Genomic DNA, 19,617 nt, shown 5'->3' with positions numbered 1-19,617 from the left:
TAGCAGTATGCTATTTGTACCCTGGTGCAATTAGAAGTGTATGCTATTTGCACCCTTGGTACAATTAGAAGTGTATGCTATTTGCACCCTGGTACAATTAGCAGTATGCTATTTGTACCCTGGTGCAATTAGAAGTGTATGCTATTTGCACCCCTGGTACAATTAGAAGTGTATGCTATTTGCACCCCTGGTACAAATATCAATGTATGCTATTTGCACCCCTGTGCATTTACAGTACCTTGGCATATATTTACACACAGTTATCCATACTACTCATGTATTACACCTTTTTGGAATATTATCGCCCTGACATTCTTACCCTAACCATAACCATCCCACTCCTCTTGCCTAAACCTAACCAACCCAACCAGAGCAGGCATATTCATGAGTCTTCCCCTACCACCCTGCAAAAAAAAATAAAAAAAAAACGTTCGCGGGTCCTGACTTGCGCAATTGCATGCAAATTATCCAATCCAAATTTTAAAATATAACATCACCACACAGGGGAATCGAACACCAAACTCCCATAGCAAAGGCAAGCGCACTAACCACTCACCTAGCAATTCTTTCAGGAAGTTGAACAACTTTTTACCACTTGGTTTCTTCAAGCCTCGGTTGCTAGGTAACCATACTGTATACAAAAAATAGGTACTAACTAACAAACTAACGGTTGTATGCTTTCACTGAAGACAGAAAGCGCAACTGTAGTATCCATTTTCCGCTAGAAATTCAATTGTTATAAACTTTAGAGACAAAACTTCCCTAATATGCCAGTTTCTGCGGTCATGGAAGATGAACGTCCGCCATGATTTCGGTGCACGCGAGCAACGTTTTTTTGTTGTTACGTCACAGGGTGTAAATAGCTCAGCTGTGTGGCCGAGGCTATTCGTACCGGGGGTGCAAATAGACACTCCGATAATTTTATCATTAAAGAAGGTCATGAAGTCATCACTACTCAGAGCTACAGGAATAGATGGCTCATTAGAGCTGTGGCTATCTGTCAGTGCTGAAAAGAAACCTTGGGTTGTTCTTATTTTCTTTTATTAATGTTGAGTAATAGTCTGATCTGGCAATTCTGAGGGTCTTCCTATAATTTTTCAGACTATCTTGCCAATCTACACGAGATTCTTCCAGTTTGGTGGAACGCCATTTACTTTCAAGTTTTCGTGAGATTTGTTTCAATTTGCGAGTTTGGGAGTTATACCAATTGGTGCTTATTTCCTTTGCTTGATCGTTTTCTTTGATTCATTCCAATATGTGATCAATTAGATTTAAACAATTTTGGAAGAAATTACTTGGATGTTAATGTCATTCAAAAGCACAATACAGCAGCACAGTTTATGGTGTTTGTACGATCCAGCTGCCCACACATATGCTACATGCAGTGAAAGGCGAGAGCTTTCTGCATGCAACTCTGCTGACCAACCACAGACCGTAGACGTCTTGTTGTGCCTGCTGGGAATCATTATCCAGTGCTGGATGCTAAAAAGAGGCTGCCAAGAGTTAACATACTACCAGCTTTTCACACACAATCCCTCAGTGGATAGATTTGTTCTTGCTATGGCAGGATATTGGGGAGCAATATGTTTTTACGACCTTACAAAGTGAACTGACAGTTAAAAGCCACTCACACACACACTTACACACACAAAGAGGCTCTTGTTTATGTTTTTGACATTTTCACTCATCACTGTTTGAATATCTTCTGTGAGAGAGAATCTCAGCGGGGATAATTAATCGATTAGAGATGTAAGAGGCTTGTTGCCCTCTGTTGAGTGGGTTTAATGGGCCCATTCATGTGATGACGAGGTTTTAACCGGGAGCTCTGGAGCTGTGTTAGACGCTGCATGTGAACAAAATCATGGTGAAATCGCATCCGGGTTGCAGTGTTTAAATCTCCACCTTGTTAGTCTGCGAGTTGGTTATAATCATGTTCCACTGGCTGTACCTGATAAGCACCGGCAGTGTTGCCATTCAGGCCCTGTCGTCTCTCTAGTGTCCTTTCTCTGAATCATTTACCTGTTCCATTCCTCCCCCCAGCAATGGATGAGAGTGGCTGATGTTCAGCTGCAAAGGCAATCATCTCCCCCATTCCATTCCAACCACTCTTGTATCTGAATGACTGTCCTCAAGAGCCATGGGAAACATGCACACACAGAGTATGCCACATTCCTTCACCTTTTTTGGCCACATCTGGGTGCAACGCAACACAAAGTGCACCTCATTAGTTAAACTATCAGAATCAAACATGAGGCACCGGTGCTGAATTGTAAACCACACACATTTAAGAACATAAAACCCATCTTTTATTTACTTTAAAGATATACACTTAAGTGGTGGTAGATTACATTAGTTTGATCAAATAAAAACACCACTTGAGTGAACACATCAGAGGGGGAAAAGAGGATAAAACTGACAGTCGTGGAAATGGAACTCAGATGCTTTACTTTGAAAATATATAGAGACCAAATAATTGGACGATATTGAGGGATGTTTTTGTTTGTGATGTAATTGATGTTCTGTCATTGGTTGTATATGTGTGCGCGTTTTGTACCTTAAAAGGTTGTTGAACATATCGGCAGACCATCTATGGTAGACCATTTATGTTACACATTTATGTAACTTATGTTACACTGAAGTACATAAATAAATAAATGAAGTAAAATAAACCAAAACAACAATGTAAAAATACTCTGTTACAAAGTAAAAGTCCTGCATTTGAAATCCCAGTTAAAGTGCTCATATTATGCTTTTTGGCCTTTTCTTTCCTTTATTGTGTTATATATCTTTTTTTGTGCATGTTATAGGTTTACAAAGTGAAAAAGCCCAAAGTCCACCCCAAAGGGACTTACCATCTCCAACAGAAAACACTGTTCACAAACTACTCCAAACAGCTCTATTGTAGTCCAGCCTTTACTTCAGAGACAAACGTGCGTCACTTTGTAACACGTTATAATGCTCGCCTAGCTGCTAGCATGGCACTCCCTCATGCTCTGCAACTGACAAGCTAGCAGTACTTACTGCGCATGTGCGACTCCCAACAAAGATGGAACAGAAGTGAGATGCTTCACTCTGTAGCTAAAACAGAGAGCTCAACACACAGGGTGAAAAGAGGAGCTGCAGCATTGTGCAGTACAACAAATATAAGTGTTTTCTGAAAATTAAACCACATAAACCTATTCTGGTACAACCTCTAAATACAATTATGAACCTGAAAATGAGCATAATATGAGCACTTTTGTTTACGGCTCCCAACATGGGGGCCGACCCGGCCCCTCCAAAGACTCACAAGATAATTTGAGGGGTCATGAGATGATTAATGGGGAAAAAAAGAAAAGAACGCAAAGTTCTGATACGCAAATATGTTTTTATTTTTGGGTCCTCTTTGGGTCTCAAATGGTTATTCAAATGAAACCATCTGATAAGTTTAGAGGGGAAATGTCTCTTTGGTGGAACTGCCAACAATATATAGACATCTGAAATGTGACAAGAAGCCCCAACTAGACACTACTTTTTTGTAAGGGGTCACAAGCCCAAAAGACTGTGAAACACTGGTTCATTCTTTAACAATGCATTATATTTCACAAGTTTATATTGTGCATTTTTTGTAAAATCTGAATCTGAGAAGTAATTAGTAACTACAGTATAGATAGATCAGGTAAATGTAGTTGAGTAAAATGTACAATATTTCCCTTTGAAATGTACTGGAGTGTAAAGTAAAACACTCTTTTGAAAATGTATTCTTTGCTGTATGAAAACAAGTTAAACTCTGTAATGAATGCAGAATAATGCTACACTGACATTAGCCCTCACCTTTTTACCTGGCGTGTTGCAGCTCAGTGTGTCACTCTGAATACAGAGTGCCGAGACATAATTGACCTGTCACATTTTTGGCAGAAAATGTTCTGTCCCCCATCAATGACACACAGCTCTTCTGTTAACCAACATCCGCCTCTCTCAGGATTGCTTCTATATCAGAGGCCAAGGTGTGAGCAAAACAATATCCCACTAACTCTGTTCTTCCGCTGTTTAATAGCAGAGGCAAATCAGGTTTGTAATAACAAAAAAGCTTAAAGACATCACTGTAAGGTGTCCTGAGATCATTTATGTTATGATTTGACACTATAAATAAAATTGAATTGAAATGAACAAGCAGCATCGAAAGAAGCGATGATGTCTTTGCTATAATGTCAGGTGTTGTTTCCATCATCTGAAATATGCTTTTAGTGGTGAATCTACTGTTTATTCCAATTCAAGTCAATTTGGCCACAGGGACAAAACATACAAGGAAAGGAAATGAAAGCAATTGTTTTATAATGTGGCCACACAATAATATTTGACTCTTCACATGTGTTAATGAATAAAGAACTGTCCCCAGGCACATTCATGCAAAACATAAAAGTGAGTTAGAGGCAGGCAGAAAGCTTTAATTTAGAGATCATTTTGGACTAAATGTCAGAGCAGTTTATAACAAACAAGACTTAAGTGAAGGGGAACACTGCTATGTTTGTTTTTATTCAGCTCATAGTCTTTTTAGAGAGCCAGAGACATTTTACCATAAAAATAAAAAAGCATTTAGATAAATGCATTCAGTATTATTTCTGTCTGAAATTGTATTTATGTCATTTTTTTTTAGTCTGTGGTTTCATGTTCCATTAAAACATAATGTTGCAGCAACTTATGAGGAAAACACAGAAATGATCTCATCCATATGAGATTCCTTAAAATGTTGGATGGATTTTGACTAATAATATAGTGATGAATAAGAGAGTGATCTATCAACTCCTTAAGTAGATTCAAATTAGATAGAAAAATGCATGCTGTGATTTGGGATTAAAAACATTTGACATTTGGAGATTTTCGGTGATTGGATAGCGGGCACTTCTTTTCTGGAAACTGCTTCTTTTCTTTTCTTGTCACAAGATATCTTGTGAGGTGAGAGGTCAGAGGACCCCTTTGAAATGACCAGGCTTATCATTGGTGTGGATGAGGACTATGCCCATAAAGGATTGTGCCAACACCAAGCAGAGCCATCGTTGATGAGTTGCTGCAACAACTGTTCTTTTCAAGAAGCATACTGAGAACTGTCCAGCAGACCTGAAAGCACTGCTACCCGGCATTAGCTCATGTCCCATGTCCCAGGTGGTTACCACCTAGCCATGCTTTGTCACTCACCAGGGCTAACGCTAAATGCATTGATGGGATCTTTCACTCACTCTGCTGCTGCACTATGCAACTTGAAACAGCGCTCCCCCTGCTGTCATTGAAGCAATCACATCAAGTAGTGTTAATGCCTTCAAGAAGATATGGAATAAACATCTCCTCAGCATGAGACTGCTATCCTAAACCTCAAGGACTTCAAGCAAACACAAATCAGTGAGTAGCTGCAGATCCGTGATATGCTCTCTGAATGGGATTCATGTTGTTTGTATCTGCTAAATAAAAAGTTGTCATGCCAGAGGAGTACACACACACACACGCACACGCACACACACACACACACACACACACACACACACACACACACACACACAGATTTAGGGATATAGGAACATGCTCTGACATTTGCGTAGGTGGTGAAAACAATGCTGCTGGAGGAGAAAATCACTCCAACCACACGTCACCACAGGAGGAGAGCGCTGCCAGAGCACACAATGGTCAAAGCTGACACCTCTGTGTTCTCCAAAGTTACCAGCCACTGGAACCAAGTTGGCAGCATTCAACCTCAACACTTAGAGTAATGACATCATGTCCCATTAATTATAAAAATAGCTCCCAATTCAACACTGGCTGCTTTTTAACCGGGGCTAATTAAGTAGTCAGGATTCTGTCATCAGGGGTGGAAGAAGTACTCCGATATTTTACATAAGTAAAAGTAGCAATACCATAGTGTAAAAATACTTTGTTACAAGTAAAAGTACTGCTTTCAAATTCTCACTTAAGTAAAATTACAAAAGTATTAGCATCAACAGATACTAGTACCAAAAAGTGCCAAAACTGAAAGTCATCATTATGGCATATTTCAGAGTTATATATATATATATATTGTCACATTTTAGAATTATGTATACTGTATATATATATTACATAATTAGATTATGAGTATTGATGCATTAATATGTAAGCTGCTGCAGCTAAAGACGGGGGTGATTTTAAGATTAATCTATAACAACAAATTAGTTGATTTATATTTTGTATTATAAATCTGAATCTGCAAAGTACAAACAAGTATGTAGAGTAGTCAAATAAATGTAGTGGAGTAGAAATTAAAAAGTAGCATACCAATGAAAAAAGTACCTCAAAATTGCACTTAAGTACATCGATCACTGAAAATCATTGGTCAAGTGCACAATATATATTTATATTATAATATTCTTTAAGCAGCTGTCTCTGTGTTATTAGTATGGCAATAAAAGATGGAAGCCAGTGTCAGACATCTGCAAGTCACTCATGTTTAAGACTGTGAAGTTGTTGGGTCATTAATCAGTTCATTTTAATCATGTTTAACAGTTTAAGTGTGTGATGCAGCAGCAGTTGTTTTATTCTAGAGGGTAAATCCAACCAAAACTTGAAAACGTATCTCTATGTTGCATAGCAATACAACAATGCAGTTATTGTGTTTTGATTTTCATGTGATTATCATGCATGCTGTCTTTCCAGGACAGTTGAAATAGTAATGCAATTTGTTGTAACTTTAATGTGAAACTTTATGCAATAGCATCCCCTGAGGAAAAACAAAGTGAGTATAAAAAGCATGAGATGAACTTCCTCATTCAGAGGAGCTGCAGATTTGTGTGAACTTTGCTGTTTATCGCAAACTTCCACATAATCTCAAGTGAAATTTAGAGCAAAGCAACTGGATTACATTGTTAGAATTAAGGGTAGGTTTGTTTTTTAATTTCCCACTTTTCACTCTCTATTGTTTTAGTCATGCCTCTATTAGAGGATATCCAAAGGTAAAACTGTTCAGTGTCACTGACTCAGTGTCTAGGCTATATCGGGTTGATAAGCAATATGATTAGCTTGGGCCACTAATAGCTTCTGTATGTCCACTGATGTTATTAAGCATTGTGATAAATGCAAACCCCCACAGATCAGTCATCAGTTTTGCTTTGTAACTTCACTTCCTGCTGCACGAAATGGACTGAAATTAAAGCAAACACTAAATGCTGGATAAATAACACAAGCGTCCATTACTGCAGCTGTTATTTTGGATGTAGGAGTCTGACCTTTCTAAGGAGACTGGATGACGGTGGGATAATACCCTTTGTTAGCATTAGCCTTTGGGAAACAAAAACAACAAATTCTACAAAACATCCCTGCTGATCCAAACTAATGGCCTGAGTGTTGCTCTCCTGTTTAATACTAGTTTTAACTGAGAACACAACCTGCTGGCTCCTGCTTGTTATTTCTTTCTTTTATCTTCATCACTCTTCACTATCATCATTAGTAGCGAGCAGCAGCAGCTTGTTTTGCTTTCTCCTCATACGGGTCACTGAGTCTGCACTATAGTTTTGCTTGTCAGACTGAAAGAGCTTGTTAGCTTCGCTTCACAATTAGTGAAACTGTGATTCATAGAGAGAACACACAAATGTAAACACAATTTAAGATATGTTGTTAGTGGTTTGGATGAATTCCAAACCACTAATTCAAATGAATATACACTCACCTAAAGGATTATTAGGAACACCCTACTAAGACCGTGTTAGACCCCCTTTCGCCTTCAGAACTGCCTTAATTCTTCGTGGCATTGATTCAACACGGTGCTGGAAGCATTCTTTAGAAATGTTGGCCCATATTGATAGGATAGCATCTTGCAGTTGATGGAGATTAGTGGGATGCACATCCAGGGCACGAAGCTCCTGTTCCACCACATCCCAAAGATGTTCTATTGGGTTGAGATCTGCTGACTGTGGAGGCCATTTTAGTACAGCGAACTCATTGTCATGTTCAAGAAACCAATTTGAAAAGATTTGAGCTTTGTGACATGGTGCATTATCCTGCTGGAAGTAGTCATCAGAGGATTGGTACATGGTGGTCATAAAGGGAATGGTCAGAAACAATGCTCAGGTAGGCTGTGGCATTTAAACAATGCCCAATTGGTACTAAGGGGCCTAAAGTGTACCAAGAAAACATCCCCCACACCATTACACCACCACCACCAGCCTGCATAGTGGTAACAAGGCATGACAGATCCATGTTCTCATTCTGTTTACGCCAAATTCTGACTCTACCACCTGAATGTCTCAGCAGAAATCGAGACTCATCAGACCAGGCAACATTTTTAAAGTCTTCAACTGTCCAATTTTGGTGAGCTTGTTCAAATTGTAGCCCCTTTATCCTATTTTTAGTGGAGATGAGTGGTACCCAGTGGGGTCTTCTGCTGGTGTAGCCCATCCGTCTCAAGGTTGTGCGTGTTGTGGCTTCACAAATGCTTTGCTGCATACCTCGGTTGTAACGAGTGGTTATTTGAGTCAAAGTTGATCTTCTATCAGCTGGAATCACTCGGCTCATTCTCCTCTGACATCTAGCATCAACAAGGCATTTTCGTCCCCCAGGACTGCAGCATACTGGATGTTTTTACTTTTTCAGACCATTCTTTGTAAACCCTAGAAATGGTTGTGGGTGAGAATCTCAGTAACTGAGCAGATTGGGAAATACTCAAACCAGCCTGTCTGGCACGAACAACCATGTCACACTCAAAGTTGCTTAGATCACCGTTCTTTCCCATTCTGACATTAAGTTTGGAGTTCAGGAGATTGTCAAGACCTGGACGACACCCCTAAATGCATTGAAGCAGCTGCCCTGTGATTGGTTGATTAGATAATTGCATTAACGAAAAATCTTACAGGTGTTCCTAATAATCTCTAAGGTGTATAACAGCTACATAGCACACAGTCAGTCACAAGATACACAATGATCCTTACGTAACAGCTTTGTGACATCCTCCCCTTTTAGCTTGAGTTCATGTTTGTGTGAAGATCACTGTTCTGGCTGGATGCAAAGGGATGGAGGTCAGAGCAGAGAGTGGAGGAACTTAAGCTCAGATCCACAGACGGACCTCAAGAGAAAAGCCTGGCTCCCCCCAAAACTTTCCATTATGTGAAACCATCCTTCATTCTCTTAACTCTGTCTGTTCCAAACCAAGGATATTAGCACTGTTACCACCCAGTGAGAAACAGGCAACAAAATACCTTTAGCCAGTTGTTGTCAAGTTAAAACTTGGTTATTTTCCTGTTTAAATATAATTTCACAGATTCATGGCTCCTCTATTGCACACATGTGGTCTTATGAAGCACTTTTAAAACACTTTGGATAAGTGGCAGTGCTTTGGTACAGGTGGTCCTGCACAAGTAGAGATACTGCAGACATAAGGCAAACAAAGATCTTCTCCAGCCACAAAAACATTGGGTTGACAAGGGAGGGGTTCATAAAGGTAAACTGACCCAGTCCTGGCCTCTGGGAGTTACAATAAGAGGGGGCTTTGCTAAGATATGCCTGTCAAATCTTTCGTTCTCAGACCACATTTGCAGTTTACACTGACAGGGGTGGGAGATTTATCACTCAAAATCTTTAGTAATTCTTTAAAACAATGGGGTATCAGTTTTAGTCAGAGGTAGACAAAAGCAGGCTTCCTATGTCATCGATATTGTCAGCTGAAATGACAACTGTCACAAGCATTTTATCAGCTGTAGCTAGCAAAGCTGGCTTCATGAGTAGGTTGAAAACTCTATAGTAGACTTTTGAACATTTCCTGTAAAACCAAGAACCATGTAAAGGGGTCTTTGGCTGGCTGATGACCCTGCAGCTGGTCCAAACAGGAAGCAATGCTCACAAGTCTTTACACCAAACTGCTTAAAAATTAGCATCTGTACTTTGCCAGATTGTGTTTGCAGTGATGTAGTTGTTAGTGTAGAGCAGCTAAGATGTGTTGCCAAAATACAATTGCTCCTTACAAATGTCTGCTTCAGTAAATTAAATTAAATTAAGGCAACATATGAATCACTGGGATGTTTTTTCCCACTGGCCCTTATCACACACTAGAATGTGGAATTGTAGTGCAATTAAATTGATCTTTATTGCATTAAATTGTTAACAGATGCATGCTGATTGTGTGGGATATGGATTTATTAAACCAGAGCTGAGGTGAAAAACGTAAAATCACATACAGCTTTTACATGCTCATGAATTTTATAACAAATGCTGTGACCCAGAACATGTTATGGATTCAAATTACTCTCAGTATAATAATTAACAAACATTTATTGATGGATGGGGAACGTTCAGGGAAGTCATAGTTCAAGTAAACATTGTATTATCATCATATGTTTTCCTTTAAGGGCTGCAGAAGAATTTGAAGAGGATAACTTTCTCAGCAGACCCTCATTTAAAAAAAGACATATCGGCAAAAACTTTGACCTTCAAGTTGCAAAAGAAATGTTTGAGGCTGACAATTTATGTAGCCTATTGTTCAAAATACAAGATTCAGTCAGAATGAGTCATTTTTATAAATTGGCTATGATCTTAAAATAGCATTACCTGATTCTGAATCATGTAGTAGCATTGAAATAAGTATTTTCCATATTTTATCTTTTTTAGATTTAGGTTTTGTTCTCTTGTAATACCGTCACATACTGGTAAGTACGGAAGAGGATTAGGGCCACATGTGAAAAATGTATTTTAATTCTGAGATTAAAGTCAGAATTCTGACTTTAAACTCAGAACTCAATATGTTTATTCACATGTGGCCCTAATCCTCTTCTGTAGGTACGACACGAGTCATAAGGTGTTTCATGTTGACGTTCCATCAAGAGGCAAATATCTCATCGGTGTTTACCATTAAAATAGTGGAACAGAAATCTTGTTAATGCTGCCGTCTCAACACCATGAAATTGAATGCCTGTCCTTTGCATGTTTTTTTTATCAAACACTTGTCAACACTGTGTTTAGTCTTGTATGTGCTCTGTTTGATAAGACTCACAGGGACTGAAACGTTTTCGGATGATTTTCAAAAGAGTGGCTGGTATGACATAAAAAAAAAGCTACAAAGCATGTTTGTTCATATACACAGTGAGCATCAGCATCCTATCAGGTTCAAATTACAGCTAGAAATCATTTCCCCTTGTGTTGAGATATTAACCAGCAACATCTGGTATAACATTTATTCCAGTTTGGAATCTCAAATTCTGTTCCAAAATATTCCATTTGAGGTCTCTTTGTCTCCTCTTTTTCCAAGATGGAGAGAAAAATAAGGGAAAGAAGGTATGTTCCTAATGCCTCTGTGTGCGTGCATCATTTATATCAGTAACTGTATCCCAAATGGATGTTTTCCAGCACAGTGTTCAGTCTGTATTCTATCAGTGATAGAGTGCCTGATAAAGAGGAAACTACAAACATGAACCTGTGTCTGCGGCTTCACCACAAAGTAAAGGACATACACTGAAAAAGAAGGATGTATACGGGGCATTATGTGTCATTAGCAACCTATGTCATCATCACTCTGCTCTTGCAGTGAGCTCCATGACAACCACAGATGATAACTGTCTCGCCATTAGATGACTTTTTGCGCATCTTTAACAGGGTTATGTAAGCTGTCCATTAACTATAAGCAACAAAAGTGCTGATTTGGATATATTCTTCACATGAATCTCTTGTTGATATCTGTCATTTAACAGGTTGGACTACACAAAAAAAAAGTATTTTTTCTTGACTTTTACATTATAGAAAAAAACTAGAGCTGCCATGAGTTTGACCATGAAGACAAAGTGACATCGACAGGAATTAAACCGTGGGGCATGGAAAAATATCAGGTGTCTTTTAAAGCTGAACACTATGGATTATTGATTCACAGTAAAAGGCAATACATTGAAAATAATACCTGGAACAATATAAAATAAGAAGCCACAAACCCACATACTGATACCGAACCAAGACTCACAACTCTTTTCTCAGAATTTAAGTCAAAAATGTGTATTTTCACATGAACATTGTTTCACAAAAAGCTGTTGTTTGTCCTCGTGAAAGCTCAGTTATTTTGAATTAAAGTGTTTCTAAGTGGGAGCTTTTGTTCAGTCTAGTACATGGCACGCAGAACCAGCCAATTTAAGTAAGCATTCAGAGAGAGAACCTGACAAGCAGCTGGATATGTAGTGCCGACGGAAGCTCAGTAATGAAACAAGAAGTCAACAAGGCAGTGGCCCACAAGCAGATAAGAAGAGATTGTTTTATTGATTAAACCAGGCTTGTTTTCTCTGTTTTAAACTACAGCATTTTTTTTCCCTAAATGCAGTGTTCAGAAACATCCTCAGGGGGAAACAAACACTCTTAACTTGTCTTCCACCACAAATTTAAAAACACTTTCCACAATATGAAATAAATAAATCTTCTTTTGGCAATGGTCACCAAAAATTGTCTGGTACAAATACGCAAATACACAGTATATAAACATAGGCACACAGTTGTTCAGTGTAATACTGTCCCCCAGAGGGCAAAGAAGGTCTAGTATTAAAAAGTGTAATTGCCTTGTATACAACTCAACAGGAGTTTATCAGCTGATATAAAACTTGAAGGACCTCTGGCTACAAGTTGTCTAAACCTTCTCTTCACAACCCTTGTGTCAGATAATAGCTGTACGTTTCATCACAGTAATGTAACTGTTTTGACATTGTAAGTTAGCAACCTGTTGATTCAAGTCATCTGTCTTTGTAATGCTGTGGGAAAAAAAAAAAAAAAATTTCATTTTATTGCAGTGGCTTATCTGTGACTCATAAAAAAAAGCCCCAATGCATGACTCACTTTAATTTTCTGTTACCGATGAACTTTTTTATTTTGCAGGAAAATGGGGTTTTTTAGACGTACATTGGTATGTGACTTACTCTTGGTTCTTGTAATTAGTGGTATCTAGTGGACTCCTGCTGAGATGGCTTTGTAGGAATAGCATCAATAATGAAGCTGTCCAACACAGAGAACCAGTGAAACTGCAGAGACTTCCTTACAACTCTCTCAGGTGACTACCACTACACCAAAATGCTGCCTCAGTTGTTCGAGGAATATGAAGGTGAAGACTGTGTGAGGGATGAGACGGATAGCTGCGGGAACAAGACCCTGGGCACAAATCATATCAACATTTCAGCAAGTGAAAAGTCGTTTCAAATAGAGCAACATTCACGCAATATAAAGATTCATGTCAGCAATGTGTTGTTATAAGTAAAGGTGACATCCACCTTGTAAAATGCCTTTGGGCCCAGTCTTGCTGTTTCTGTTAGACAGTGAAACACACCCTGCAACAAAGAGACATAAAAGCTACATCAAGCTCCGTAACAGTCTGTGAATAAAACATACATGAGTGATGAGAGAGAGATCAAAAGGGATTCCCCAAGCAAAAATACAAAACCATGAGCGTACAGAGAAACTACAAGACAACACGTAAACTCACCCCATATTCCAGTTTTGAGTTCATTAATCTTGTTTTAACAACATCAAGTGGTTGGCACAGGAGTGTGGCACAGCCTCCCTGTGTGTGGAAAAGATGTCTCATTTTGAAAATGTATATATGGAAAATGTATATATATATATACATATATATATATATATATATATATATATATATATATATATATATATATACAGTGACAGAGGCGAGTCACTAACCGCAAACACACTGGCCAGGAAGTGAGTGAGGATGTTGTCAGTCAGGTAACCAGCAGCCAGAACTAACTGCTTGGACTGCTCGTAACAGGACAGCTGCGTGGACAAAAGGAACGCATGCTGCATCATAGTACAGTAGCATGTTGTGCTTTAATAGTTGTATAACGCAGAGGTCTTTACCTGTCCGACAGAGACCAGTGCACCTCTAGTAGAAGCCATTGAAGCACCAGAGAACAGTTTCCTTATTCCCGCTGCAAATTAAACAGCAGAATGGAGAAGATATGGAGGAAAAAGCAGGCAATGTGAAAAGGTTTGCTCTTAAATTAAGAGTTTATGGGCGCCCAGATAGCCAAGTTGGTAGAGCAGGCGCCGATATATAGAGGTTTACTCCCCGACGCAGCGGGCCTGGGGTTCAACTCGGACCTGTGGCCCTTTGCTGCATGTCACCCCCCCCCTCCTTTCATGTCTCCATCTGTCCTCTCAAAAATAAAGTCCGAAAATGCCCAAAAAAGAATTGAGTTTATGTCACATATGAAAAAATTTCTACACAGATGCCCAAACCTTTATTATGCTGAAGAAATGTTCTGCATATGCATATTTATTATTCATACAGTGTACAGCTGTCATGTAAAGTAAGAAAGCGTTAATGAATCTTACCCTCCTTCCAAACACGAAACAGTCCATCTAGCACATGAGCATAACTGGTAGAAGAATAAGAAATCTCACAATCTAGTCTCATTTTCAATTTGTACTTACTTTCTCCTGAGCTCTACTGGCAGCTTGACATCATTCTGCATCCTGCATAGGTGACAGGTTAAAATATTTCAAAGCCAAGGATGAGTAACCTTCAGAGTCATTGTCTTTCTATTTAATACAGTGAAAATTGGCCTATTAAACTTGAATGGTGAGCACAAATTGTTGCAGCTTCTTCTGTTAATGACGTCAAATCTAAATATAACACCGACCCAATCCTGAATTTCACATCGCAGCGTTACTTGGTATTTGCTCTACATGAAAACTTAAAAGAGAGGGATTAACCTTTTTGTAGTAGGATTACAGTGTTGCTGAGTATGTATTGCTTACCATTGATTATTTTCTTTCTTTTTTACATTAGATCTGAGCTATTGTGCACCCCAGCATCAGTACAATAACAGCACAGTGAGTGTGCAGATTTTGAGTTCTACCTGGGGGACGACTAAAACAATTGAGAGTCCATTTTAATAATGTGAAGTATCATATAAACAATTAAAAGAAACACACAAACACAAATATAATAATATGCCAAACGCTGTCAACATACCTCCAAAGGCACCCATCAAGACTTTCTGGTAGAAAGGCATGAAACCTTTGTTCTTCCTGTTCATCTCGTCCCTGACAGTTTCATAAATGGCAAACCGTGATAAAGAATATGTCATCTAGGAGAAAGGGGGGAAAAAGCAGTCTATCCAGGATTGTGCAGCATGAACATGCAAAGTGAGTGCATGATTTAATATGTGTGTATTTTCCACCTGCCGGAAGAGGGACGCGCTGAGGCCACTGTAGAGCGCCAGATAACCTTCTCTCCTCACCACGGTAACAACCATCCCAATCATCCTCACCTTCACCTCCTGCTGCGTCTGTAAGTGCACCTGGGAATAATGACCACGTGGAAGCAGCAGGGGGGGGAGGGGGGGGGGGTTACACTTTTAGTGAGAGCAACAACTAGCTGCACAAGTGTAAAGTTTGCTCCTATCTTAAGCAGGTGCCAATGTGCAAACAAAATTGGTTCAAATATAAGTCTAAAATTATAGCTGACAATTTTGAGGTTATATTCAGGCGAAGTGGTAATGTCAGCAGCCTATTCTAAATATCAACGGAAACATTTAGTCAGCATGCTGCATGAAAGAAAATCAATTCAATAGCTGGATAATAGCAGTAGGAAATACAAAATTAAACCAGTTGATGTTTCTGCCATCATGTTATGTACTTCAAAGCATCCAAATGAGCCTATTCATTGTCATTATCAAGGTAGTGACTCGCCAACTTATTAAAATTTTAGGAAATTGGGTAAACAGAATCATTGCAAGCTAATCTGGACATCAGTGTCAACAGGAAAAGAGAGCATAATAAAAGAAAAAATAATTGTATTAACATTTTCCACATTGCAATCCAAAGGCACCCCAAACAGATCGATGAGGCCTAATTGGACAATTTTCCTTTTTGTGCTACAGTGGTAATTAAATTAAAAACCAATTATCTTCTACCTTAATTAAATCCAGTGGGTGTGTTAAACAGGCAGCCACACTGGAGGAGACTCCACCAAAATACCAACGAGAAAGGCGATTCTGCTGCATGTTGTTGGTGAAACAAAGTCCAAAGCAAGAAGGCAAAGTGTCGGCTTCTCAATGGTTGCTGGCACAACTTTGTCCTAAGTTGCTCTCTTCATCCTTTTCCCTCGATGCTGCTGGTGATGGTTGCACGCTGCTCATGTTAAATACATAGTAAACAAACTCAGTGCCAGCGGCCTTTATGTTAAACTGCATTTTTGTTTCTCAGAAAGAGTTGTGGATTAACATATGGCTGAACTTGTCCAGTAGAGAGCCTTCATATCTTTCTGTGCCAAGAAAGGGGTGCAGCTGGTTTGTGGGAGGAAGCGTACGTGACTAATATAAAAATAGTAAGTCATCTTGACTACTGCTGTGGTTTCGTGAATGTGGAATGCCAGCATCCCAGGATTCAACTAACACAGCTCAAAGATCATAACGTTCAAACTAATATTTGTCATGAATAGACCCTGCCTTCCCACTATACCTCAGGGTCAAACAAAGGGTCATGAGGTCAGAAACATATACTGCATGTCTTTACTCGCATTCAGTTAAGAACATTCAACAACACTTTGTACAACTTTTCTGGAAGTTTCTAAAGCCCAAGTACCTGTTTTGGTTCTTAAGCATGAGATGATTTTAAATAAGTAGTGCAGCAGTGGTATGAATGGAGCAGCCTGGCACTGCACTGTGTGCTGACTCAGAGGCTGACAGAGAGGGAGGGGGCTCATCACAGACGACAGAAACAGTAAATGGATACCCACTCCAAGTCAAATCACAAGGACAAGACATATGCAAACGCTCGCTGCTGCAGGAACGGACACATGCAGACATGTGTGACGATGACACCCAAATATATTTAGTATTCTGAATCAGGTTTCTGTCCTGTGCCTGGGTGCCATTAGTCCAGACAATAACCGCACTTCACTGCACACAAATCTACATCTTTAAATTAATAATTTGTGTAAGAATCAATCACAATGACGGTTAACTTTACATTATGATTAATGCTCCCTATTATGAGTTGATATTTACTTGAAGTTCTAGTCTACCATTGAAAACAATGAGTTTCCTAATTTGATATCCCTTCTCCTTTTTGTATAGTGACATTAGGTACTTTTCCACTGGAGCCCATCTTTCAGTTCATTCTGTCTCATTATTTTACAATCTGAAAGGTATCTAACTTAATCAATTCTTTTGCTTCAGTGATCCATTCTTTCTGAGTTGGTGTATTCGAAGCAATCCAGTTTTTCATGATACCCTCTTTGTGACTATACATAACGAAAGACAGAAATGTTTCTTCTTTGAATGCAAATCTTCCAGTATACATGATTATGGTGTGAGTGGAATGGCTATGTCAATGTGGATCATTGTTTTCTTTGTTATACCAAACCAAAGATCTTTAAAGGTCCCATGGCATGACAATTTAACTTTATGAGATTTTTTAACATTAATATGCGTTCCCCCAGCCTGCCTATGGTCCCCCAGTGACTAGAAATGGCGATAGGTAGGTATAAACCGAGCCCTGGGTATCCTGCTCTGCCTTTGAGAAAATGAAAGCTCAGATGGGCCGATCTGGGGGTTACCTCCCCTTTCTCTGCTTTGCCCGCCCAGAGAATTTTGCCCACCCATGAGAGAGAGACATCATGGCTTTCAAACGAGCAAAGTGGCAGTTGGTCAAGGCCACACCCCCACACTCCACCTTGGCCCCCCCACTCTCCCCTTAAATAGCTACAGACACAGAAATGGCACATACTAAGGAAAGCTCATTGTGGGACTGGCTCTAGTGGCTGTAATTCTGCACCAAGGCTGAATTTCAGGAAAGAGACTTCAGATACAGTATTAGGGGACCACTTAGGTCTATATAAAAGCATCCAAAAAGCACCATGTCATGGGACCTTTAATTTTATTGCAGTCTCACAACAGATGGAACAAAGTTTCTCCAGCAGCACCATATTTTATAAGTTACCTGTCATCCCTTGTGCCCATTTTATTTAGCTGTGATGGGGTGTAATATAATCTGTTGAGTATTTGAAATAGCCTTTGTACAGTGGAAGGGCTGCCTTGAGTTGAGTCTATATATATATATATATATATATTATTGCTGTGTGTTATTTGTTTTTCTTATTAACTGAGCATTGCTTGTTTTTTAAATTGTTTGTATTTGTGCTTTCTCTGGGACTACAGATGCAAATTAGCCTAAGGCTAACTCTGGTGCAAGGCATTAAATGATTACATTTATGTTTTAATTGCACATTGTCCCTAACAAATACAATTGAATTGAATTGAATTGAATTGAATATATATTTATCTCAGTTAAACTTGCTTTGATGTTATGTGCTGCTATCCTGCAGTGATCCAAGTTACAGTGTAAGAAGAAATCCTGCAACCATCATCACTAACACAGCAGGGTTCCCTTTCTAGCCACGTATTCTCCAGGACATTCCATTTTCTAGGATTTGAACCAGGGCTGACTTCCACAGAGTTTTTATCGTGTTACATCTGTACACATCGATGATCAATCTCTGTTCATAGATGTTACAATGGGCCTTTATCTTATTGTGACATGTTACAGTTGGAAAAGCACAGATGTAAATAATACAGTTTCAAATGACATGATGCTGTCTTTTTACCTGTATTTTCTAATTTAAGCCTTTCCATTTACACTCTTCTAAATCTTTCCACTTACATTTGCATTTTTAGTTCCATTTAGCCATTTTTGGTGATTTAGATGTTGCATTCATCCTTTCAATATGCACTTCTATATGCTGTAGATTTCACTGATTTTAAATTTAAAAAAAGACCAAATGGTCGTAAAACATTGATGTAAAAATAAAACGATTGACGCTTAATGTGTCTAGAGATAAACAGGTTCACTGTACGTTTAAAAATGTTGGTTATACATTTTATTGTAGCAACAATTAAAAGCTTTTATCTTCCCTGGTGGTCTAGTGGTTAGGATTCGGCGCTCTCACCGCCGCGGCCCGGGTTCGATTCCCGGTCAGGGAACGAGACTTTTGATTATAGCAGCTCTATCGGTGTACCGAGAAATTGCACTCCCCTCTTCCAGGACTGCAACCGTTTTCTGTTCATGTCGAAATTATATCAACACAACTAAAACACTCCTTTATACAGGAACAAAATGTGGTTCAAACAACTCTCATCCTGTCTGGTGTGATTAAATGATATGTTATGACCTCTAGTGGTCAGAAACAGTGAGGTAGGATGCAATCTACTGGAGGTTAAAACATTCAGTTCTTCCACACCAAAATATGCAGATTTGCAGTCTCAGGCCTGCATTATGTTTAAGGCAACACAAAACACATTGAGCTTACAATTTCATTCTTGCCATTAAAGCTAGAATGCAGAACTTTGCAATGACTAATGCAAATACACTTTTTTCACAGTTTGTTTTTGCTTTTTCCAACGTTCTAAATTGTTAAATTTTTCTTCTACACATTTTCAGCCCTATAAAACAAAAATTGAAAACAGGTCAATTTGACCCAAAGTCAACATAAGGGTTAAATGAACATCCGTTACAGACAAGACCTTGCCAAACAAGTTCACACTGCTGATTAAGCCTATTGATGTCACCGCTAAGGAAAGCTCTGTGGATTTTTTTCAGTATACCAGAGTTGTGGCGTCTATGACAACAGTCTTGGGCTGG

General features: G+C 39.0%; 1 protein-coding gene and 1 non-coding gene across 2 annotated transcripts; one reads left to right on the top strand and one right to left on the bottom strand.

Moving 5' to 3' along the window:
- Positions 1–12,782: 12,782 nt before the first annotated feature.
- On the bottom strand, positions 12,783–16,015 carry LOC120574823 (solute carrier family 25 member 10). The gene is made up of 8 exons (XM_039825267.1): positions 15,891–16,015; positions 15,156–15,275; positions 14,948–15,062; positions 13,828–13,898; positions 13,651–13,743; positions 13,436–13,513; positions 13,224–13,280; positions 12,783–13,104 (listed from the first exon to the last, which is right to left on the bottom strand). The coding sequence occupies exons 1-8, from the start codon at positions 15,978–15,980 to the stop codon at positions 13,003–13,005; spliced, it is 726 nt and encodes a 241-aa protein (XP_039681201.1). The 5' UTR covers positions 15,981–16,015; the 3' UTR covers positions 12,783–13,002.
- Positions 16,016–18,887: 2,872 nt separating this feature from the next.
- Positions 18,888–18,959, top strand: trnae-cuc. The gene has a single exon. It is a non-coding gene; the product is annotated as a tRNA-Glu (tRNA).
- The last annotated feature ends 658 nt before the right edge of the window (positions 18,960–19,617 follow it).

The sequence above is a fragment of the Perca fluviatilis genome, chromosome 15 (genome assembly GCF_010015445.1).
Source record: "Perca fluviatilis chromosome 15, GENO_Pfluv_1.0, whole genome shotgun sequence".
In the NCBI taxonomy this organism is placed as follows: domain Eukaryota; kingdom Metazoa; phylum Chordata; class Actinopteri; order Perciformes; family Percidae; genus Perca; species Perca fluviatilis.
The sequence above is the reverse complement of the archived record's forward strand: the minus strand, read 5'-3'. Positions and strand labels throughout refer to the sequence as shown.